Here is a 24,340-nt window from a genome sequence, read left to right as displayed (position 1 = left end):
ACCCCTGGGTCAGGAAGATCCCCTGAAGAAGCAATTGGCAATCCACTCCAGTATTCTTGCCTGGGAAATCCCGTGGACGGAAGAACCTGGTGAGCTACAGTCCATGGGGTCCCAAAGAGTTGGACACGACTAAGTGACTAAATACACACATACATATATAAATTGTATTTATATATGTCTGTTTATTTTTACACACATCACTAGCAACAGGAACATCTAATGCCCAGATCAAGGCTTCTAAATATTATTCTCTATGAAAAAGAACCAGGGCTCTTTGGAGAAATGGTTGATCTTCAGCCACAGACATGGAAAGTGTAAAATGAACCTAAAACATTTTGTTGTGTCAGAAAGCAGATAAGTGCTCAAAGAATAATAGGAATTTATCCAAGAGTCTCAGGAGCCAGCTTAACAGAGTTCCCATGGCCACGTCTACAAAAGTTGGGCATCAAAATAAATAACAATAGTCATAGATTATAATCCACTGATAGCCAGAATCCATGAGCCATACTGGTAATCAACCAATCTATCAATGAGAAAAAGTTCTTCTTACAGAAGAATGGCAGCTAATAAATATAGAAGAAATGATAGAACCAGAAAAATCACTATGTGATGTTTTTATCTTCAGACATTTTCTATGTCATCTTTCGTGTCCTTCCACTAACGTGACCTGGACCATCTTCCATCAGAAGGCAGGGTCCCTACCCTGTCCTCTTGAAACTGAGAGTGTTCAGCCTAGAGAGATTCGAACCAGGGTAGCCAAAATGATAATAAAAGAGTTTTAAAAAGGAATTTGACCTCAGTCTAAGAAATATAGACTCCTGGAGTTCAAATCAGAAAAAGGTGTTTTGTGAACAGGAGCTTCTGTTACAGATTTCCTGAAACAGCAATCCCCCCTCCCACTGTGCACCTTAATTTTGTTTATAAGAATTCAATTAACACAGGTTAGAAGATCAGCATGTCAGAGCCCCTCAGGAAGTGCCAGGAGGTGTGTGTGAAACCAGCTTTCCCTTCTCTGCCAGCAGCAACCTGGTGAGTTCAGGTCTGGCCCTACTGGTGTTTCTGGTTCTCTGCTTGGACTCTGCCTGTTTAACAGGAATGAAGGTACCACAGCTGGTTTGTTTTCCCAAATCAGAGACCCTACACTCCTAGGAGACCCCCGTGACCATGGCAACGTGCTACCGAAGCCCATTCTGCTGTGTTCTGTTGTCACCATTCACTGAATCGAAGTCAGCTGAACTGGGACCTGTATGCCCCACCGTGGGACTGGTGAAGGCTGTGAATCAAAAGGTTTTCGAGAATATCTGACTCCCTCTGGGAACCAGCCTGTGGTTGAGGACCCCAGTCCACAAGCTGTCCAGCATCAGGAGCCCGAGCCCAGGGGGAGGTCCTGCAGGCTCCATGCAGGGGACAGGGTATAAGAAGAAGACTCACATCGCTGGGCCCATTGGTTCTCCTTCATACCCAGGGCCCAGCAAAGACAGGCTGGCTCCTTGCCCTCTTTCTCCCAAGGGCCGGGCTGGGAGACGGATCTGACCCTGCTCAGCACAACAGGGCACAGGCATTCTTGCAACACAATGTTTATTGAGGGCCGACCGGGCAAGGGGCAGTCTAGGCTCCTGGCTCGCAGTGGACGTGAACTGGCCACGAGTGCCTGTGCAGCTGAAGATCTGGGGGAGGGAGGCCGCGCAGAAATAAATCCATAATGACACACCGGGTGAAGTCAGGAGGGAGCGAGCAAGGTGCCCCAAGGGACAAGTCTTTCTGAGACTAGCCTGAGGGTGGCAGGAGGCAGCAGATGGAAGTGGGAAGAAACAGCATTCCCAGCAGAGAGAGCTAGGAGGGGCCCAAGGCCAGAGGCCAGTGTGCTTGGGCGCCTGGGGTGGGATGACATGGGAGGGACCCCTGTTCATGCTGGGAGCCTGGTGGGGGCTTGGTGGGTGGGGGGGGCAAGTTCTAAGTGCTCTGAATTGTCACAGTGGAGTACCCTGGTTTAATTTAACTTGAAACAGTCACTGCTCTGGGGAAAATGAGCTGGAGAGGGCAAAGAGAAGACGGAGATGAGTTAGGGGCTCATGTGAGTCAGGCCAGAATCACAGCGGCCTGATGGACAAACAGAGGTGACTTCCCTGGATTCTGGACCACTGGGAGGAGGGAAGCAGAGGTGGAGGGTGACAGACGCCGTCCCCTCACCTGGGGCCCCTGGCCAGCCCAGCTACAAACTTCTGCCACCTCTCTTCCCAGGTCTCCATGGCAGACTTCTTCTTGGTCTCCGACAGGGCACTGTACCTGTGGTGGGGGCAGGATGCCCAGGTCAGCCTGGGGAGGGGGTGGGAGGGGACCTCGGGTGTTAGCAGGGCTCCATGTCCCCAGTCCAAGAGCAGTAACGCCATAAGAGGCAGAGAAGCTCACAGGAACCTTCTGGACCTCTGCCCACACCTCAGAGCGGTGGACTCAGGCGGTGGTGGAGTGGATCACACAGCAGACTCACCTGATGGAGTTGATAGCCAGCTGTTTGAGCGTCCTCAGGTCAGCCGACATCCCGCCGATGCCCATGAAGGCCTCGTAGAAATCGTAGGACAGGCCTCTGGCCCCAAAGGCCGCGGGGTCGTCTGAGCTGATCACCATGGGGTACCCGGTGGCCATCATGACGGCGGCGGGGTGGTTTCTCAGGTCGGACACCAGCTTCAGGACCTGCTCGGGCAGAGACAAACGTGGATCCTTGAGGAGTCGTCATGAGGGAGGTGAGACCATGAGCAGGCCCTTCTCTCCCTGTGGCTGTTCCGAGCATCAGGACAGCTCTGGGCAAAGTCCTGATGCAGGAAGAGCCAGTCCTATTCAAACATCTGGTCTCCCCTGGCCCAGCTTGAGCTGCTGTCCCAAGCACAGAGCCCTGAGGAGCCATGTGGCAGTGGGAGATCCCACATTCCCTGCTGCGTGCCCCCCAGGGCATCATTAGCTCTGTCTACAGCTTCACCCACGGTCCTGTCCCACTGGGGACCCTCGTTACTGGGAACAGTTTAGGCAAAGGCCATTCCTAAATAACTTCATGAATGCTAGTGAGAGAGAGAGAGTGGAAGGACACTGAGTCATGGAGCAACCACAGCGAGGGAGGCGGGGGAGGCCAGTACCTGGTTAGAGATGGGACAGACTTCGATGGGGATGTTCTTCTTCCAGGCTTCAGCCAAGACCGCTGGGTGCTTGCTCAAAGCAAACCCATGGCCGATCCGGGTCGAGTTCAGTATCACAGCATCCAGAAGATTTCTGTCTATGGAAGTTCCCTCCAAATCTGGGAATAGAAAGGGGTCTTCAGTAGGATGGATAGGACCCCAGACCTTTGGCAGGTGAAGGCTCCAGAGTTCCCAGGCAGGAAAAGGAAGAGAAATGAACATTAGCACAAATGTGCACACACTTTTCCTTCTGACAACACTGCAGGAGGGGGTACGGCCCGCCTGTGTGTACCTATGTGTGTGTGTATGTGTGTAACGGGTGAGGAAGCGGAAACCCACACAGGCTTTATAGGCTAAGGGAAGGTCCTCATGTAGAGAGCAGAAAAAGTGGGTTTCAAGTCTTGGTCTGCTCGACCCATAGTCCGTATTCTTTTTTTTTTTTCCGGCCGAACCAGGTGGCACGCGAGATCTCCGTTCCCTGATCAACGATCAAACCTGCAGTGGAAGCACAGACCCCCCCAACCACTGGACTACCTGGGAATTCCCTGCCCCTGTTTTCCCCATATTCTTTCTTTCCATCTTATGTTTGTTTCTAGAAAGGGTTTTCTTGGAATTTTATGTGTAAGATCTTTACAGTGTGCTGCAGATTCTGTCACTGTAACAACTTGCATTATCTGCACTTACTTTAATTTCCATCTTTAATAAAACTCCTGGGACAACCCATGGCAAGGTAGCCATGGCCAGCAGGAACCAGCCACCCCACTGGACCTTCCCGCTGGCAGGGCCTCCTGGTTAGAGGTGAGAAGACCGTTCTGACTCCGCCAGCCTTCCCAGCAGCCTGGGATGGGGTGGAGGGCCCCTGCAGCTCCCCGCCCCCCCATTCAGGGAGTTGCCCTGGAGGAAACAGCTGTTTTTTGGCTTCACTGGATATGGTCACACCCGGATGTGACTTCACTATCTGTGACTAAATGGGGAGAGATCCCAGGCCCAGGAGAATGGCAAGGTCGATTACGGTGAACGATCACAGCAGACCTGAAAGCGGGGCCTACAGGGTGTGTGGACACTGAAAGCATCCTAACTGATCCACATGTGAAATGTGAAAATTCCATGTTTCTCTTGGGAACGAAGCCCAAGAATTCCCAATGCTGGTAAGACCATGTGCTTTAGAAGAATTTTCACTGGTTTCCTAACAGTTTCTTTTCAAAGATGTTTTCCTTTTTTTTTAAGGTGCATGCTAGGTCACTTCAGTCATGTCTGACTCTTTGCAACCTCATGGACTGTAGCCTACCAGGCTCCTCTGTCCATGGGATTCTCCAGGCAAGAATACTGGAGTAGGCTGCCATGCCTTCCTCTAGGGGATCTTCCCTACCCAGGAATCGAACACTAGTTCTCCTGCATTGCAGGTGGATTTTTTACCTACTAAGCCACCTGGATTTTGTTCAGTCGCTCAGTTGTGTCCGACTCTTTGCAACCTCCATGGACTGCAGCATGTCAGGCTTCCCTGTCCTTCACTATCTCCTGGACTTTGCTCAAATTCATGTCCATTGAGTCAGTGATGCCATCCAACCATCTCATCCTCTGTCATCTCCTTCTCTTCCTACCCTCAATCTTTCCCAGCATCAGGGTCTTTTCCAGTGAGTCCACTCTTCACATCAGACAGCCAAAGTATTGGAGCCTCCTGGGAAGCCCATTAAATATTCAAGTCCTGGCAAAATCTTTTCCTAGGACCATGTCATGGCATTGAGTTTGTTTCAGAGATGACTATGGTTTCCCAACCAAATCTCAGGGCCTTCAAGGCTAATAACTGCCACGTCCCCTGCCCTGCCCTGACCCACCCCAGCTTCCCATCCCCCACAAACCCTTCTTTACATCTCCTAGAATTGCTTTGATCTAAATTGGCTCCAAATGGACTTAAAATGTCCAGAAAAAGAGATAAATGCACGGGAACCCTTGCTTTGGAGCTGGTGTGAGATGCCAGGTTTTAGCCTGGCTGTGAAATCCTGATTCTGTCCTTGGCTCTTTGGTCCTCTCAGGTTGCCGGAGCCATGGATGCTCTGAGGGGTGGGGTGCAGCAGGTCTAAGCCCCTCAAATCTTCCCAGAGATCTAAGGTTGCTGCCGTGACCTGCTGCTTCTGCTGAGGGTTTACATGTTTTGAGGAGCATCTGGAGGCTGAGCAATGACCAGTGAGCCCACGGACAGAGCTTTGAGGGGCAGAGACCTAGCCGGGCGGATGGATGGTAGTTCAGAAACAAGGGCAGCTAAGGCTGCTTGAGCAGAGCTGGGTCCCCTCACCCTGGTGGGTGCAGACTAAGGTCCCCCACCTCAGCCTGATGGACGTGGATAGGCAGCCTCCCCTCAGCCTGGTGGGAGTCGACAGCACCCCCCAACCCAGCCTGGTGGGGGTGGACAGTGCCTCCCAGTCACAGAACTGGCCTGCTGGTCCCTCTCCCCCAACCTCCCAGGGTGTGACTTTACACATGAGTCCACCCGGAAAGCAGGGTTTGCTCGTTATGAAATTGACATCATCAGAAAGGGTTCCCAGCTCCTTCTGGTGGACCAGTCACCCTGTTTGGCTGGAGCCTCAGGCTCCTCGCCTGGAGATTGGGGTGGGGTGCCCTCCTGGCAAGACCAGGTGAGAGCCACGGGTAAGGTGTGTGAAGCACAGCTGCCCCAGCACCACCATGTCCCCTTCTCTGGGCGCTGCTATCAGCATAGACTCAACAATGTGCGTGAAGCGGACACGTGCCCTGAGCCACCGTGTGGCTGTCACTCCACCAGCCGGGGTCCTATCTGCGGCCTCGGAGATGTTGAGGGGGCCCTGCCCATCAGCCCTGTGCCCAACGGTGTCGCAAGCTCACCAGTCTCTCCCGCGTGGAAGAAGTAAGGCAGGTGAACGCCCCGCGAGGCTGGAATCATCAAAGCCTCCCTGTAGTCGTACAGGGTGTGGCCCGTGTCCTCGCGCCCCACCTGCAGGACAGAGCAGGCACGTGGGGTGCCTGCTGGCCCCCTGCCTCACCTTGCTGGAGTGCCCAGGACCTGCCACCACTGCCAAGGCCTCTGTCACAGCCGTAGAGACCAGTAGCAGGACTGGGGAAGAAAAGAGAGCTGTGTGGCCCTGATATAACCACCTGTCTTATTTGGGGGAGGCTGGATCCTGTGAGCAGCCCCCAAGGTCCCCAAGAGGACACCCTGGTCCAGAGAAAATAAACCCTTGAGATCCACTCCGGGGCCCCAGTGGGTCTGAGAACAAGAGCGTGAGCTCTCTTGGGTAAGATGTGCAGATTCCGGAAGGGGGGTCAGATGCATCCAGCTGGTTATACTAACTTAGCTTCTTCATGAGATTTAAGAAATTGTGACCTGGAAGTATGGCCCGGCTGTTATTTAGGGGAGGGGGGAGTGGGAGGGGAGCAACACTACCCAAGGATGTGCTGGAATCACCCAGCCACACCTCAGCTTCCAGACACCCGCCCTGGGCTGCGGGTTGAAGAGCCACGTGTCACGCCCAGTGTGGAAATCAGGGAGTGGGGACAGCCCTTCCTCGTGGCCCTTCCTGTTCAGGAACTACCCTTTCCAGCCTTCTTCTGACCTCTTCTGCTCTCCCTTCACCCCCCAAGACCCCAAGGGAGGGTTTCAATGGTGCCTCCCAGCCCTTCCCTGGGGGCTTTGCGCTGCGCCCATTACCAGGTCAAACCCTGCCACTATCCCAGGGAACTTGACTCGAAGATCCATGGCTGTCTGGATGGATTTCTTGATGAGGGACTCATTTTTGGTTCTGCGGGAGAGACAGAGAGAAGCATGGGCATCAGCTCCCACGTGGACAGTCAACCACACCCAGGGCTCCCAGCTGCCACGTCTCAAACCCTCGGCACAACTGCACATGACCCTACTCCATCCAGGCTGCTGAGTCCCTCTTAAACACAGAAAGTTTGCCCAAATCCATTCCTGTCGAGGAGTCTGGCTGCTCCAGAGGGACCTAAGTCTCTGGAAAGCCAGTGGGATAGGGGCCCACAGGACAAGTTTTACTTGTCTGCATTTGGATGAAGAAAAGTGGCCATGATCGAAACCTGCCCTGTGTCCCTGAGAGATGGTCCTGGAAGCGTCCAGCTCTCTGCTCTCTGGGCACCTGTAAAATGCCACGGCCACCCGGTCCCTGTGGGGCACATGGGCCTGGCCCCTGATTCAGTCAAAAAGGCCAGAGTGCTCCAGAAACCAGATGACCAGGCTGCCTCCTCTCCCCCAAAGCTCTCTCCTTACCAGCCCAGGGCATGGACCAGGCAAGAGCATTGCCACAGGAACACCAAGAGAAAAGATGCAGGCCATGATGGGGGAAGGTGTTGGCCCACCCACTCTGATCCCTAGCTCTGCACCCCCCACACCTGGCCATCCCTCCCTGCACCCGCAGCAGCTGGCACTGAAGCCCTGCCCTGGAGCTCCTGCCAGCAGCCCCCAAGGAGCCTTCACAGTCCACTACTGCCACTCCACCCTGGCCCACCAGCTCCAGCGGCCCCAGGTCTCAGTGGGAGGGGAGGGGCTCCAGGGAGGTCTGATTGCCCTCCTACCTTCCATGGCTTAGCAGGTGGGGCGGCTGCCCTTCCCAAGCCCTCTAGCTGGACATGGCACAGTCTATCCAGACTGACTGCCCCTCAACAAGAGGGAGACCCTTCCTTGGTAAAGTCAGGTGAATTCCTATAGGCTTTCTGCACTTGCTTGGAGCAAGGGTGGGTCTGTCTTCGCAGTGTGTGAGCATGCCATACAGATGGGGCTGCTGTGAGGCAGAACCCGGCCACAGATTGAAACAAAACCATCAGAACATGCAGGGAAAAACACTAACCCCATAACTGACCACCCAGGCCAGAGTGGGTCACATACTGGAATTCCATGGCACATGGAGCCCATGGTGCTTAGACCCTGAGCTGAGGGGGTCTCTGCCCCTGGCCATAGCCTCCCTGCCCCTCCTCACCCCTTTCACCTCCTGTCCCATCCCCTCCCACCCCCATGGCTCTGCCCACAGCCTGTCTTCCCAGTTCCTCCAGGCTCAGCTTCACTCACTCTCACCTGTGATCTGAAAAAATGAGTTTAATTCCAATAAACCCAGGATGCGTTTTTGCAAAATTATGAGCCACTTCTTCGTAAGTCCTCACCAACCACTCTTGACTGTAGACCGTCCCATCCAGTTCATACACCTGTGAGAGAAGCAGGGTCCCAGCCAGATGTCAGAGGTGAGTAAGGCAGAACTCCATTCCCAACTGCTGACAATCTCCAAAGCCTGGTTGACGGCCTCTGAGGTTGACCAGAAGTCCCAGCCCTGAATGGGATGATGCTCTTGGTGCTGTGAGGCTGGGGTGTCTGCTTTTCATTCAGGCCTGGGTCCTTCCACCTAGAACAGTGTCTGGCAAGCAGTCAGTACTCAGGAAGTATTTGTGCAGCAAATGAGCAGCAGGCCAGCTGAGGACAGGATGCCAGCCAGAAAGAGTGGTCTGAGGACCCTCTTCATCTCCCTACTCTCCCAGCGCTCCCCACTCCCCCCGCCTGGGGGACCCTGAGGTAGCCAAGCCACTAGGGACACCAAGGTGACATGGCCAGGGGCAGAGTGGGAAGATCCAGGGATACACAGTAGGTTTGACAGAATAAAAAAAACACAGTGGAGAAGAGCAGGCTTTTTGCTTCTCCATCTCTGGGGGTCCTGAAGGGTATCAGAATGTGCCACCCCCAAACCTGTCACTTTTTGCAGGGCTATTTTGAGCTAAAGGCAAATAAGAAGCACAAAGGCAAACAAATCTCTGTGCCCGCCCATCTGCCACAGAGCAGGACGTATGTTTCTGTCCGGAAGGCGCCGCCTTCCAGCTCCTATTCCAGAAGGAGAGACAACCACCCTTACCAGCAGAGACAGAAACTGGGCACCAAGCTGGGTCTGAACAAACAAACCTGACTAAATAGCCCCTATCTTCTATCAATTCCCCCATACACTGACCATCCCACAAGTTGCTACTCCTAGAAGCCAAACCCCCTTTCCTTTGTCTTACTGCTTCTCCACAATTTATCACCGTTTGTTAAAATAGTATATGAGAACCTGGTCTACCCACTTCTTTGGGTCTTCACTTCTTTTCCATGAGGGTGTCCATGCACATAAAGTTAAAACATTAACATCCAATAAAATTTCTATGCCTTTCCTCCTGTTAATGTGCCTTTTGCAAGTTTAATTTGCATCCCCAAGAACGGAACACTGTAGAGTAACTAAGCGCGTGTGCCACAACTCCTGAAGCCGGAATGCCTAGAGCCTGTGCTCTGCAACAAGAGAAGCCACCGCAATGAGAAGCCCACGTACCGCAACTAGAGAGTAACTCCCACTCTCAGCAACTAGAGAAAAGCCCAGCAACAAAGACCCAGCACTGCCAAAACTAAATAAATAAATACAATTTCTTAAAGTGAAGTGATTTAGTAAAAAGAGTTAAAAAAAGAAAAATATTGGCCTCTGGGACTTTCCTGGCAGTCTAGTGGTTAAGACTTCATCTTCCAATGCAGAGGGTGAAGGGATGATCGATCCCTGGTCAGGGAACTAAGATCCCACGTGCCTTGTGGCCCCAAAACCAAACCAAAACATAAAACAGAAGCAATGTTGAAACAAATTCAATTAAAGCTTTAAAAAATGGTCTACATCAAAAAAATAAAAAATAAAAAACACACATTGGATTCAATTCAGATTATCTCAAGCCTTAACTATAGTTTGATTGAGGAACTGTAAATTTATGGAGAAGTTATTCAAGCTACATACAACTTTCATAAACCAGTGTAAGATTACGAATTTCTATCATCTATGAGATCATAGAATTAGAGAATATGAAGCTGAAGAAACAAAGGGACATTTGGGGTCAGAGTTGCTCAAGGTCACACAATCCATTTGTGTCAAACCAGAAACTGGGGTCCAGAGGTTCTGACTAGAGACACAGGCAGCTTTCACCTGGAGAGCCTGACTCTCTGAACAAGCACCGATGGAGTTTCGCCTGTCGCTGTCAGCTGGGTCTCATTCTAGAGACCAAGAACCCTGCTGGCTCAGGCGGTAAAGAATCTGCCTGCAATGCAGGAGATCCGAATTCAATCCCTAGAATTCAGCAATGGTGTAAAACATGGTCACTACAAGAAATTGTATTTATTTCTTTCTGGCGGTGCTGGGTCTTTGTTGCTGCGCGGGCATTTCTCTCGTTGCTGAGAGTGGGAGTTACTCTCTAGTTGCGGTGCATGGGCTTCTCATGGTGGTGGCTTCTCTTGTTGCAGAGCACAGGCTCTAGGGATCAGAAGGAATCGAAAATTTGAATCCCTAGGGTCCAGAAGATCTTCTGGAGGAGGAAATGACAACATACTCCAGTATTCTTGCTGGAGAACCCCATGGATGGAGGAGCCTAGCTGGCTACAGTCCATGGAGTTGCAAAGAGTTGGACATGACTGCAGAGACTTAGTACACACACTCCCCTAGTACACGTTTTAGAGATGAGGATTTTGAGGTTTAGAAAGGATAAGAAACTCGCACCTGCTCCCAGGCTGGAGTGGGGGTTGGGGGTGGCAGAGTTTACTTGGAGGCATGGTGGGGGGTGGTCTCAAAGTCTCCAGCCACCCAGGGAGAAGAAAATGCCTGGGTCCTACCCTAGGTTAATTAAATCAGATTCCCTGGGGTAGAAGCTGGTTTTTTTAAAACCTTGCCCAGGTGATTCTCCTGTATCATGGGCCTCTAGGTTTCACAGTCTTGTGAGGAGCACAGTCACAGAATAACATCGTAGAAGGTGCTGCCCTCAGGATTCCCCAGAGCAGCAGCAGTGACATGAAACACCGTCACTACAGTAAAAGCCAGGTGGAGTTCCTAGGGAAGGAGTCTGCTGAGAATCCAGGACAAAACCCTGGGGGTGGATAGGGGGAGCGCTAGGACTGCTGGTCACACCACTGACAGCATCCAAGGCGTCTGGGAATGACCATCCTGGGCTCCCAGGCATGTCCCCCCAACCACAAGACCGCCCACGGGTCAGGGCCGAGGATAAACCCCTGGGAGCTCGGCTCGGAAGGCTGGCCCGATCCAGTCGGAGCCTCCAATTCCGGCCGTGGGGGCGGGGATGGGGCCCAGGGAGATCAGACCCGCCTAGCAACTGTTGCTAAGGACGAGTGGCCTTTGTGATGGAGCATTAGTGACACAATAGGAGGCTGGGCCGGCAGCCTGGTCCATCAAACCTCGCGTCCCAGGCCCTGAATTAGCCCCACGAGCAGGGAGAGGAGGCCGTGGCTCGGCAGAGAATTCCAGGGCAGACGTCTGGGATGGCAATGTGCTGATGGCTCCCCTACTCTGGGGAATGGGGGCGTCAGCCCGAGACTCTCCACAGCAAGGGGCCTTTGTTCCGGGGTCAGGCCAGAACCATGGGCAGATCCCATGCCCCTGGGCCTCCACCTTCTAGGAATCCTGGCTGGGTCCGGAGGGGGTTGGGAGAGAGGGGAGCTGGGCGGCTCCTCAGGGGATACCCTGGAGCCAGTTGTCCCCAGGGGGCGTGGCAAGAGGGGGAGGGGGTGAGGAAGCCAACCCTCCATGCAATTCCTCAGCAACTTCCCCAGATGCCCTCCACAGGCTCAGACCCTCTCTCCCCGCCATCTCTCCCCTCTTCCCCTCCCCCCGGGGCCCAAGGCCCCTCCCTGTGTGAAGGCCTCCCTCCCACTCCCTACTCTGAGAAAGCCGGCAGGATGTGACCACAGGAAGCGACCCCCGGGCCGGACCCCCTCAGGGAGCGCCTCTTAAGATGCTGTGTGGACCCGCAAGTCTCAAAGCCCAGTCCCTGCTCACTGCCCACGTGGCCTGGGCCAGGCCTCTCGACCCTTCCCCGCCTCATTCCCACGGCGGTAACGTGCAGGTTGTGAGGCTCAGATAAGACAGTGCAGATGAAGCACTCGGAAAAGGTCTCAGAGTGTGGTCTGGGTCAGCGAGCTTGAATCAGAACCTCAGGGTGGGGGCGGGGGTGGCTGGCTAATTAAATGGGCTGCTTCCTGGCCCCACTCAAGACCTCAGATTTGGGATCCTGGGAGGTCGGGGGCCAAAGAGCACCTCCAGATTAGTCCCATGTGCACCCACCACTCCTGAGTGTGATGACCACTCCTGGGGCTTCTGGAGGACCTGTGTGGGGGAGGTGGTCTGGAGTGACTCATAGTCTAACTGGGGATCCAGAGCTGGGAGGAAGCCAGTTCCAGGAAGGGGGAGGGGGAGGCGGGACTTAAGCCAGACTTTGGAGGAAATGGACTGGAGGTGGGCAGCTGGGGCTAGGGGAAGAGATGGGGTTTCAGGGCACACTGGGCATGATGGCTCTGGGAGCTGCCCTGTCCTCCGCCCTGCACAGGACAGCCCCAGGCCAGCTCACCTCTTTCCAAAATTCTTCTCCTAGTGGAAGGTGGACTGGACCCTCTCTTTTCTGTTGAAAGGAGCATTTGTACTTATTGACTCTGCTCACAAGTCTAGCAAAGGTTCTCCTGGGAGCAAGGTCAGTCCCACTCCCACTTCCCAAGAATCAGAAATAGGAACAAAAATCTACTCAGCATTAAACCATCGAACAAACACCAGATTCTCGTAGAGATGCCCACCCTCACCTGGGATGGCCTGGAGGAGGATGAACATACCCAAGGGAAAGGGGGCCAGTCCAGGATGCGCAGGAGGTAGAGACCTGGAGCGGAGGGGGGTGGGGGGGGGTGGGGAAGGGGCCCTGACTCTGGAATGACTGGTTCTCAGGGCAGGATCAGCCTCCACGACAGGGCCTGCCAACTCAGCCAGTCACACTAGCGCAATAGAGTCCCTTTAGGGATCCCACCCAGGATTTAAAAATTTATCACATTCTGAAGGAGAAAAATATCAGATAGTTTGGCTTCAGTAGAAATTAAGATTTGCCTTCAGACTTCCCTGGTGGTCCAGTAGTTGAGAATCCGCCTGTCAATGCAGGGGACATGGGTTCGATCCCTGGTCTGGGAAGATTTCATGCTCCATGGGGCAGCTAAGCCCTATGCCACAGCTACTGGGCCCAAACTCTAGAGGTCGTGCTCTGCAGTAAGAGAACCCACCATGATGAGAGGCTCTTGCCTTGCAAATTAGAAGGTAGCAACTGCTCACCACACCTAGAGAAAACCCACTTGTGGCAACAAAGACTTAGCATAGCCAAAAATAAATTTAAAAAATTTAAAAAGATTTGCCTTCAACCCAAGGCAATAGAAATAAAAATAAATAAATAGTACCTAATCAAACTTACAAGGTTTTCACAGCAAAGGAAACCATTAAAAAAAAATGAAAAGACAACCTATGGAATGGGAGAAAATATTTGCAAATGATGCAATAGACAAGGGTTTAATTTCCAAAATATGCAAACGGCTCATACAATCCAGCAAGAAAAAAACCATAGAAAAATAAGCAGATGACCTTAATAGACATTTCCCCAAAGAAGACATACAGATGGTCAGTAGGCACATGAAAAGATGCTCAACATCACTCATTATTAGAGAAATGCAAATGAAAACCACAGTGAGGTATCACCTTACACCAGTCAGAAAGGCTGTCATTAAAAAGTCTACAAGTAATAAACGCTGGAGAGGACGTGGAGAAAAGAGAATCTTCCTACACTATCGGTGGGAATGTAAGTTGGTACAGCCATTATGGAGAACAGCATGGAGGATCCTCAAAACACTGAACATAGAGCTACCATATGATCCTGCAATCCCACTCCTGGGCATATAGCCAGACAAAATGAATTCGGAAACATACATACACTCCTATGTTCATAGCAGCATTATTTACAATTGCCCAGATTGGAAGAAACCTAAATGCCCATCGACAGATGAATGGATAAAGAAGATATGGTGTATACATACAATGGAATATTGCTCAGCTGTTAAAAAGAATGAAATAATGCCATTTGCAGCATATGGATATAACGAGATTATCATACTAAGTGAAGTGAGTCAGAAAGAGACATATCAAATGATACCACTTAGATGTAGAATCTAAAATATGACAAAAATGAACCTATCTACAAAACTAAACCAGACTCACAGACGTAGAGATCAGACTTGTGGTTGCTAAGGAGGGTTGGGAAGAAGAGCGAAGGGCTGGGACTTTGGGATTAGCAGATGTAAACTATTATATATAAGATGGATAAACAACAAGATCCTACCGTATAGCACGGGGAACTATATTCAATCTCCTAGGATAAACTATGGTGGAAATGAGTATTTTAAAAAGATTGTATGTGTGTAAAATGCCGTCACTTCACTGTACAACAGAGACCAGAGCAACACTGCAAATCAACTATATTTCAATTTAAAAGAAACAGATTTGCCTTCAAGAGAGAATTTATCAATCAGGAAGCCTACGTATCTGGTCTAATTGACAATTTTCTCTGAAAACTGTATTCTGACTTTCTTGTGTATCCATCTGTCACTTGTGACTTTGGTCAATGTGTGTCAGTCTCTGCAGCCCTTTTACTTCTGGATGTACAAACAGTAGAATTTCTGAGCCTACAAAGACTCATTTGGTAACAAAACCGAAATACTGCCCTTGGAGTCAGTCCCCGAGCCCTTGGTTTACTCAGTAATTTGGAGGAACGGGCAGACAGTCTGGAAACTGTCAGCTGGACATCACAGCCGTTCCCATCAAACACTCGCTCCAACATTCTGACCTTTATGACCTTGTCTACCCTCACACCCCTAGTCAGCTCCACCTGTGGCTTTGGTGCCGCAACTCATGGTCCCAGCTTTGAGGAGCTGGGGAACTTCCTTCCACTAGTCTTTGCAAAAGGCTTTAGGTCCCTGGCCAGGGATCCAGCCCAGAGATCCCTGTCAATCTTTAACTTGGTTAAACAGCCTCTGTTGCCCCTGGTGATCGCGGGTCAGCTTACTGGCTATCATCTCTGCATTCTGGCTTTTAAATTTCTCCAAACTGGGGTAAAGAGTGGGGAGGACTTGTTTGGGGCCCTTCATGTTGGGGAAACTGGTAGGAGGTCCCTTTAGCCTACCCAACCTTAGGGAGTGCTGTATCAAAACCTGTTTTAATCCCATCAATGTCCACTGTTCTCATCCCATTTCTTAACAACCATCTGAAGTTTCCCAAGCTGCTGTGACCAGTCCTGTGGTCCCCCACCCCCGTGACCCTTTACAATTCTCCACCTTGTTGGGAAGAGTCCATAACAGCTCCCCTCTTCCCCTTTCCTTTCTCCAGGGCCCTTCTTCCCACTGGCTTGCTAATTAACAGAGCATCTTTATCAGCATCTGAAAGACCCATTTCATTCTGCTCAAACCATTCTGTTTGTTTGAGTTAAGGTTACATTTCTTTGTATCCACCTTTTGGTCTTAACATTGGTACCAATAAGACAGGTGTTTACAAAGAGAGGTTGCTAAAAAATCTACCAATTTAGAAGTTTTTCCAATTCAAAGTGTCCACCATGGACAGTAGGATCTTAACACCAACACACACCAATCAGGCTTTCTGTGGCTTAGCCGTGACCAAGAGGTGTCACGGGAGAGGGCAAAGAACACGGCTGCACCAGATCCAGAGAGTTTGCTCCCCGAAGATGGTCTGAGAAAGCAAAGGCTGTAGTGAAGGCTGAGATGACAGAGTCCCCCGTGGATGGAGACCCCTTGTGATAAACCCTCCTGGGAGCCGGCACGATTATGTGCTTCCCACCAGAAGTGACAGCCCAGAATCCCACTCGATCCAACTGGCCACCAAATGCCCTGGTGCCTGCACCTTCTGGATGGCAGGACCAGGGCGAATTTTCTCACTGGTCCTGAGGCTAAACTCTCAAAACAGAACGAGAAAAAAGGAAAAGGCATCATGACAAAGGTTTTCCTCTTTATGACACAACAGACAGAGACACAGGAAAACAGACACCATCTCTGGGAGGAAAAGGATTAACAAGCCCAGAGCTCTACCAGCTTCACGGGCCCAGAGGCTCTGAGCCCCAGGAACCAGCTCCACAAATATTTTCTCCTGCTGACCTAATTTTAGAAACAAGAAAAAAGACTCTTAGCACTCCTGCTTCCAAAAGCCCTGCAGGCAGAGATCTGGGGACTGACTGATGGATAAGGGTTCTCACCTTCTGCCAGGGTTTCTGAACTGGCAGCCTGGGGCCACCTAGGCAACTGGCCAGTTGTCAAGGAGGGTGGAGGGTGGAGGGAACATGGTGGTGGGGACTGGGGGGGGATGGGGTAGATGGGGAGCGGGGGGTGGCATTTCCCTCTACCCCTCTAGGTTCTTCTGGCTGGTCTAAGAATTAAGCTGACATAAAACAGATTAACAGGAGAAAATTAAGCACAAGCTTCATAACACCCAAAGAAGGCAATGGCACCCCACTCCAGTACTCTTGCCTGGAAAATCCCATGGACAGAGGAGCCTGGTAGGCTGCAGTCCATGAGGTCGCTAAGAGTCGGACACAACTGAGCGACTTCACTTTCACTTTTCACTTTCATGCATTGGAAAAGGAAATAGCAACCCACCCCAGTGTTCTTGCCTGGAGAATCCCAGAGACAGAGGAGTCTGGTAGGAGGCCGTGTATGGGGTCGCACAGAGTCAGACATGACTGAATCGACTTAGCAGTAGCAGTTCATAACACCTGTGTATGGGAGAGACCCAGGAAGAGGGAGCCACTCATCCAAATGGCTGAAGCCCTCTCCTTAAATATCGTCTTCGGCTCAAGACAAAGAGGGTGTTGGGGGTGGGGGTTTGGGACTTCAAAGGGGAAGAAGGCAATTCACGGGGTGATAAACAGCAAGTGTTTGGTGAACACACGTTTTCTGGGCCCGCAGGGACAAGAGACAGAGAAGACTCTGGTCTCAGGCCCTGACGTCTCTGTACCACACCTGCCGTATTCTCTGCAGAGACTGGTGACAGCCCTATTCCGTGCATGGGCCCTTCACCTAGGTTCTTAAGAACTTAGAGGAGGACCTCCCTGGCGGTGCAGTGGATAAGACTCTTCTTGCCAGCGCAGAAGACGTGGGTCTCTCTTCCCTGGTCTGGGAAGATTCCACATGCCGTGAAGCAACTAAGTCCATCCATCACAACTACTGAGCCTCTGCTCTAGAGCCCAGGAGCCCCAGCCGCTGACGCCTGCACACCTACAGCCTGTGTCCACAACAAGAGAAGCCACCGCAGTGAGAAGCCCTCACACCACAATGAAAGATCGCTTCTGTTCACCGCAACTGGAGAAAAACCCGGCCAGCAGTGAAGACCCAGCGCAACCAAAAATAAGTAAATAAATAAAAGTGCTATTTTTTACTTAGGGGGAAGGTCAAAGGCTTTTCCTGAGTCCTATGGGCCTTGACTATTTCTGCTCAAAATAACCCACAGGCCGAGGGACAGCTTGAGGCACGGCGCTCCCCTGCATATAAAGCATTCACACTCTTGAGTCCCCCGGAGGGAGTCAGTCAGAACCCAGGACACCCCAACCCCGCCTCCCCCCAGAAGTCCTCTTCAAAGACCCACCAGGAGCATCCTCTGGGCTGTACTTGGCTCCCCTGGGCTCCTCATGGGACGCCCACCCTGCCCCCAGCCTGGAGCCCGAGACCCCCCAGCAAAGCTGAGGTCGGCCCAGCTCATGTACCTGAGACTCTGTCACCCTTTTCCACTGGCCAACATGCAAGGTTCTACTCGGCGAATTTTTTTTTAATACTTTAACACTTTGGGATGTTTTTGGGCTCCTCTTAATCTTTTCCCTTCCTTTCCCTTTGACCTTCCTTCCTCAAAGTCAAATCAGACATCTCTATTGCCCACAGAAGAGACCGACCCCCAGGGACTTCCCAGCCCCCACTCTACACGCAGCCAGACCCATGTACCAGATGGCTCAGCGTCCCTGGACTGAGGTCATCATCCTGCAGCACGCTTTGACAGGAAAGCAGACGGTCAAGGACATCCAGGCTCGAGGCACTGCCCAGAGTCCAGGGGTAGGTGTCCAGGCACCAGCAGGCCCCGAGTGTCTGGGGCGCTGGGACGTGGGGGTCACGGGGGAAGGGAGGTGACGGGCAGTGAGGGCCGGCCCAGCACGTTCCAGGGCTCCACACTCACACGGCCCCTGGTCAGGCACCAGACCCCTGGAGGTGAAGCCGGTGCTTGGTGCTGTGGGGCACCAGGGTGGGGAGCCAATGTCACCCTGTCACTCTGCAGCATGACAGCAGAGCTTGGCCCAAGCAGAGGTGAGCAGAGGCGGCTCACCGGGTGCAGCGAGGCTCTGATCTCCAGGTGGAGCACGTTGTCCTGGTAGAACTCCTCCAGGCCCTGGGATAGGTAGTCCCGGAACACCGGTGCGTAGCTCACCAGGCCCCCCAGCACGAAGAAGATGGTCTTGAACTTGGCCCAGATCGCATCCTGGTCTGCGTAAGTCACGTGGGGGTTCTCGGTCATCAGAGTGAGATTTCTCAGGAGGCTGTCAGGACACAGAGGGTGGGGGGAGGCGTGCCACAGGCCATCACCCCGGCCCTGCAAGACCCTTGCCCCGGCACCCTAATGGAGGTCCCCCACCCCAGGACCTGCACTTGCTTCCCCAGGAGACAGCAGGCAGGACACACACCCCCAGCCAGGCCCACCTGTTGCCTTCCACCTCTTAGCCAGGCTGACCCCACAGAACGAACATCCCAGGTCAAGCTCTCCTTGGAGGGTGTTGTGCACTGAATTGCATCCCCCAAATTCATATGTTGAACCCTAATCCCCAGTGTAACTGTGTTTGGAGATGGGGCCTTTCAGGAGGTGGTGGTGGTGGCTTCCCAGGTGGCTCAGTGGTAAAGAATCTGCCTGCCAATCTAGGAGACACGGGAGTCGAGGGTTTGATCCCTGGGTCGGGAAGATCCCCTGGAGAAGGAAATGGCAACCCACTCCAGTATTCTTGCCCAGAGAATCCCATGGACAGAGGAGCCTGTCAGGCTGGAGTCCATGGGGTTGCACAGAGTCAGACACGACTGTGGGACTAGACCACCAGCACCAAGGGCAGAGGCCTGCATGAACAGGGCCAGCATCCTGGACCCTAGGGTTGCATAGAGAGTGAGAAGACGGCTGGCCACCAGCCCAGGACAGAGGCCTCAGAGAAACCTGCCCACACCTTGATCTCGGAGTTTCAGCTCCAAGAACTGTGAGAAAATACATTTCTCTCCTTTAAGTCGCTGTCACTGGCATCCCACTGGGGCGGCCCCAGTAAGCTCACCCCCGAGGTCTGATGGAAATGACTGTGGACTTGGCAGCCCAAGGCATGGGTTACTTCCCTGTTCAGCCATTTGTTCATCAGCTGTGTGGCCTTGGGCAACCTCCTTGCCCAGGCTGAGCAGCATTTTCTTACTCATAAAGGAAACAGTTCCAGAAAGCCCTCTGTAGATGGTTCTCTGATTAGAACAGTTATTACAGTAATTCTTTATAGGTCTGTTAGGAAGATGCTCCTTATGTTTTCAGGCTATCTCGTCCACCTGGGACCCTCTCAGCTCTGGGAATGGGGAATTTACTTGTCTCTACCCTTGCTGAGGGTCCAGACACAGCAGCAGTGGTGCTGATCAAATCAGGTCTACACGTACCAGGAGCTTGCCTTGAATGGGAAAGGCATGGAATGCTGTAGTGAAGCAAAGCATCCCATACAGTTAAGAGAAAAAGACTCCTGATTTTTTTAAGGTCAGGTGTTTCTAGAAAGGTCCATAGCACAGGGACACTGCACCTGTGCAGGTGCTAGACAAGCTCTTCGCAAATGAACACCCACCTGTTGTCAAACTCCGAGACGTTGCGCAGCCCCTTCCGAAACTTCTCCAGCAAAACCCACTGGGGACATTCTGCTGGCTTCGGGGTGGGGGTAGTCGGATGAGCAAATCTGAACTGCGGGGTCCCCCTCCGGGTGAAGCAAAAATAGCAGTGGGGCCTGTACGTGGCATTTTTCACCAGCCAGTCCGGGCTGGTGATGCTGAAGTCGTGGATGTGAAGGGCAGCCCCTGAGAGGGAGAGTGGGTGGGCGGGGTTTCTACGGGGTGAAGTTCCTGGGAACCCAAGGCCCTTTCCCTCTGCAGCTCAGAGCTGGCCACAGCCTCCTGGTTCCCTGATTCCCTCCCTCACCAGGAGGGGCCCTGGGTGGTCTCATTCAGGAGGCAGCAGGCAGGCTCGGAGTTAGAAGACTGACTTCCAGCTCCTGTCAGGAGCCTGACCTCCAAACAAGTCCTCAAGTGGCCCAGCGCTATGTGAGGGGGTTTAAGAAGAGGAGCCCCACCTGCCCCCTGGCCTGTCTGCCCAGGACTCTCAAGTCCCCCATCCGATTCCCCATCACCCCATCCGTTGCCTGCCGGCTCCCTGCTTCCTGCCAGCATCGAGCAGCTTCTTCCAGACCTCACCCCAACTCGAGGCTCAGTGTCCACCTCCTCTGCTCTCTGGTCTTGACGCTCACCCCATAACAGGCATCACACTGTATGAGCTCTGCCATGTTCCCTCCCTAAACAGTGAGGCGACCTTACCGACCTCACAGTTTTTACATTTTTTAATCTCTACAATACACACACACAAAAAAGTATAGAAAAGTCCTTACAAGCTGCAGACTGCAATTTATGTGTGCATTTTACTGTTCACGGTGACGATGCATTTCTGTAGCAGTCTCAGCTACAAATTGGCACTTGCCATCTACCTCTGCTGCTGCTGCTAAGTCATTTCAGTCGTGTCCGCTACAAGGATTAAATTATACGCTGCTGCAGCTGTTGGCCTTCAACACCCCTGAAAGGAGTTCAGGGTGAGGAGCAGAAAAGAGGCCCTCTGTGCTCTAGGAAAAACTGGCTGGACAGTTTTCTGATAGTTGGATATTTTCAGGAGATGAGCTTATGAACCCACTTCTTGCATCTCCTCATATCTAGAAAAGCACTGAAATCCTTCATGGTGACATTCACTCCTCGTGACTAGCAGTGGTCTACACACGACTAGCAGAAACCTGTAAAAAATGTGTGCTTGATTGCAGGAACTCCCCTTCACCAAAATCACATATGTACTAACCTCCCCCCTCCCCCCACCACCACCTCTTCGGAGCAGTTTCTCAGAATTATCTGAGATGCTATAGTCTTCATTTTGCCCCAAATAAAACTTAACTACAACTCTTAGGTTGTGCATTTTTTGTGGTTGCAATGAACTACGAGAAAGGTGTTTGTCTAGGATGTATCCTGTTCGGTAACTTGGCCCCCGGAAAGGCTAGAAGAGCATATGAAAGGAAGGATGAGGTTCTTGTGGGGGACAACTTGCAGGCCCACCAGGGATGCCCGGTGACACCCAGGCCCCCTCTCTCTCTGTCTGACACTGAGTCCCCTCAGAGCCGGGGTTTTGGTTTCCAGGGTGGACAGAAGCCATGTGGACCCCCGGCCCCTGTCCACCAGCGAGGAGCACACAGGGCCCCCATGGAGTTTGAGCTCCACTAGAAGAGAAACCGCCAGCTGCAATTTAGTTCCTCCAAGACCCCAGGGCCCCAGAACCCTCCCTTCCAGGCCCTTACCTTTAGGCATCTTCTTCAGGATGTTAAACACCTCGCTTTTCTCAATGAGGCTCTTGGCTTGGAAGAAGTGCATGCTGGGCAGGATGTTCCCCGTACTCAGGGCCTCATGCATCTCAGCCTCCTTGAGGGCCCTGAGCCTCTGGTTGGCCAGCTCCTCCTCCTGCGTCAGCACCAACTGCCCCCCAACCCGCATCATCTTCTCTATCGTCAACAGCTGGTTTCGTGTTTCATCTCCGGACCTGGACGTGGCCGGGCAGAAAGAAGACACGACCAGGGCCAGCAGCAGGGAGGGCAGGGCCAGCCGCCCCCACATTGATGCTAGGATGCCTGGAAGAGGAGATCACTCAGCTGTAGACTTGAGGGGTGGGGGGGCAGGAAACTACAGATCTAAGTGTTTAAGCCAGAGGAGGTTCAGTAGATTACCAGGAGGCAGCCTACAAAAAACTCTTCCCCGAGACCCCAGAGAAGAGACCCCTGAAGACAGACAAGGACAGTATCCCCACACAAACACTTGTCATGACGCTCCCAGATGGGAACTTATCCCTAACGAGCCCTGCTCACATTCAGAGGAAGACACCATAGACTGTTTGGGTTTTACTTTCAAATATAACCCTGGTGGCTCAGCTGGTAAAGAGTCCGCCTGCAATGCAGGAGACCCTGGTTCGATCCCTGGGTCCGGAAGATCCCCTAGAGAAGGGAAGAGTAGCCCACTCCAGTATTCTGGCCTGGAGAATTCCATGTAATGTACAGTCCATGGGGTCGCAAAGAGTCGGACATGACTAAGCGACTTTCACTTAATAACCAGAGAGCAGGAGGTTTCGAGGCTTATGAAGAAAGCCCACAACATGAGAAAGGAACTCAAAAAATAGCACAGAGAAGGAACTAGCACAGAAAAATGAAAGGAAGTCCAGAAGAACCATAATTAACCTCCTTACAAGAACGAGGAAGCATGCGTCTATGAAACAGGCAAAGCACAGTGTGAAAAATACACAAAACAGGAAAGACATTTCAGAAGTTAAAAGCGTGAGTGCTGAAATGTAAAGCGTTTACCAGCAATATTAAAAGATGAAACTGAAGAGAAGATTTTAGAAAGCAGGACAAAACAGGAGCAAAGAAAAGGAGGAGAATATTGGGTTCAGGAAACCCAACACCCCAAAAAACAGACATTTCGGAAGGAAAAAGAAAGAATAGATGGGAGGGAAAGGGGAATAAATAGTATAAGAAACTGTCCCAGGGGCTCGCCTGGCAGCCTAGTGGTTAAGCCTTCGCTTCCCAATGCAGGGGTTGCAGGTTCAGTCTCTGGTCGGGGAGCTCAGATCCCACATGCCACATAGCCAAAAACCCAAAACATACAACAGAAAGAGTATTGTAACAAATTCAATAAAGACCTTGAAAAAATATTAAAAAAAAGAAATCATTCCAGAAGTGAAGATCTGCCCCGCTGGGAGTGCAAGACTTGCTGAGCACGCAGCACAGTCACTCAACAGCGATATCTCAGAAACTGAGCGCTGAAGCCTCCGGCAGCTCCCAAAGAGCAGCTGGCCCTGGGTGGCCAGTGAGCAGGGGCTTGTAGGCAGAATCAAGGAGCTCCCGGTCGGGTCTGCCGGCAGCCCCTGACGTGGGCTGACTCCTGGAACCACATAAATGTGAAATTCCTAATGCACACTTGAGGGTATGCTCCTTTCTCCCAGGAAGTATCGCCGCTGTAAATGAGGAGACCCCAGGCCCAGCCCCAAATGAGCACGTCCTGGTGAGATGTCGGGCTCATCGCTTCATGTCTGCGGGCCTGTCTCCTCACTTGCAGCAAGGGTGAACTTGGTGAAACCAGTGCTTCTCAAAGTGGGAATCGTGTGTCAACCTTGTTCAGGTGGAATAAAACACTTATAAGAAGCCATGCTCCCCATGCAGGGGGCCTGGGTTCAATCCCTGGTCAGGGAGCTAGATACCGCAGGCTGCAAGTGAGAGATTTCATGCTGCAACTAAAGAACTGAGAGTTAAATGCAGCAATAAAGATCCCGGGTGCTGCAACTATGACCAGATGCAGCCAGACAAATAAATTAATTAAATAAATAATTTTTTTTTTAAATTAAAATTTTGGTCATCATCAGGACACCTTGTCCAAGATCCTTTCCGGGGCCAGCTTTCAATTATTGTAGGTGTTTATTCAGTGGTTAATCAGACTCCAGCGTGGCAGGGCTGGACCTCAAGTCTGAGAGCAGGGCTTTGGGAAAATCCCTGCTTCTTCACTAGGTCCTTGGATCTCTCCCCAGATGACAGTGTTTGCCGAACCTGAAGTCTCCAGGCAGGGGACAGTGACGCTGCCCCTCACACACCCCTCCCCATCACAGAGCTGTCTTATCCCACCCACGTCCTCCACCCAGGACCCCACCCCTCATCCCCTCTCCCCAAGTGACATTAAACAGGAGCCACCACCCCCAAACCTCCCACTCCGTCCTCCCCATGGACCCCACAGCATCCATGTGGCCAGCCCCCAGGGCTCCTCCCAGCCGGCCAGACGGAAGTGTGTCCAGTGCTGGTCAGGAGCAGCCCAACGGAGCAGGACGAGAAGTCATCCCGTCCAGGTGCTCACTCATCTCCTCCCTCTGGGGCCTGGCACTTACGCTTTTAGAAGAAGTCTCAGAAAAATGCTACAAAAACAGCTTGTTCACAGACTAAGAAAGGAACTT

The 24,340-nt window shown here is 52.2% G+C and overlaps 1 protein-coding gene across 1 annotated transcript; it reads right to left on the bottom strand.

Moving 5' to 3' along the window:
* Nucleotides 1–2,186: 2,186 nt before the first annotated feature.
* On the bottom strand, nucleotides 2,187–21,912 carry ADA2 (adenosine deaminase 2). Its single transcript, XM_055566054.1, has 9 exons — nucleotides 21,654–21,912; nucleotides 19,899–20,124; nucleotides 18,377–18,587; nucleotides 8,224–8,351; nucleotides 6,850–6,940; nucleotides 6,027–6,135; nucleotides 3,129–3,286; nucleotides 2,489–2,691; nucleotides 2,187–2,286 (listed from the first exon to the last, which is right to left on the bottom strand). Exons 1-9 carry the CDS (start codon nucleotides 21,847–21,849, stop codon nucleotides 2,187–2,189), a joined length of 1,422 nt encoding a protein of 473 aa, XP_055422029.1. The 5' UTR covers nucleotides 21,850–21,912.
* Between the last annotated feature and the right edge of the window lie 2,428 nt (nucleotides 21,913–24,340).

The sequence above is a fragment of the Bubalus kerabau genome, chromosome 1, assembly GCF_029407905.1.
Source record: "Bubalus kerabau isolate K-KA32 ecotype Philippines breed swamp buffalo chromosome 1, PCC_UOA_SB_1v2, whole genome shotgun sequence".
Classification (NCBI taxonomy): Eukaryota; Metazoa; Chordata; class Mammalia; order Artiodactyla; family Bovidae; genus Bubalus; species Bubalus kerabau.
This window is presented reverse-complemented; position numbering and strand designations above follow the sequence as displayed.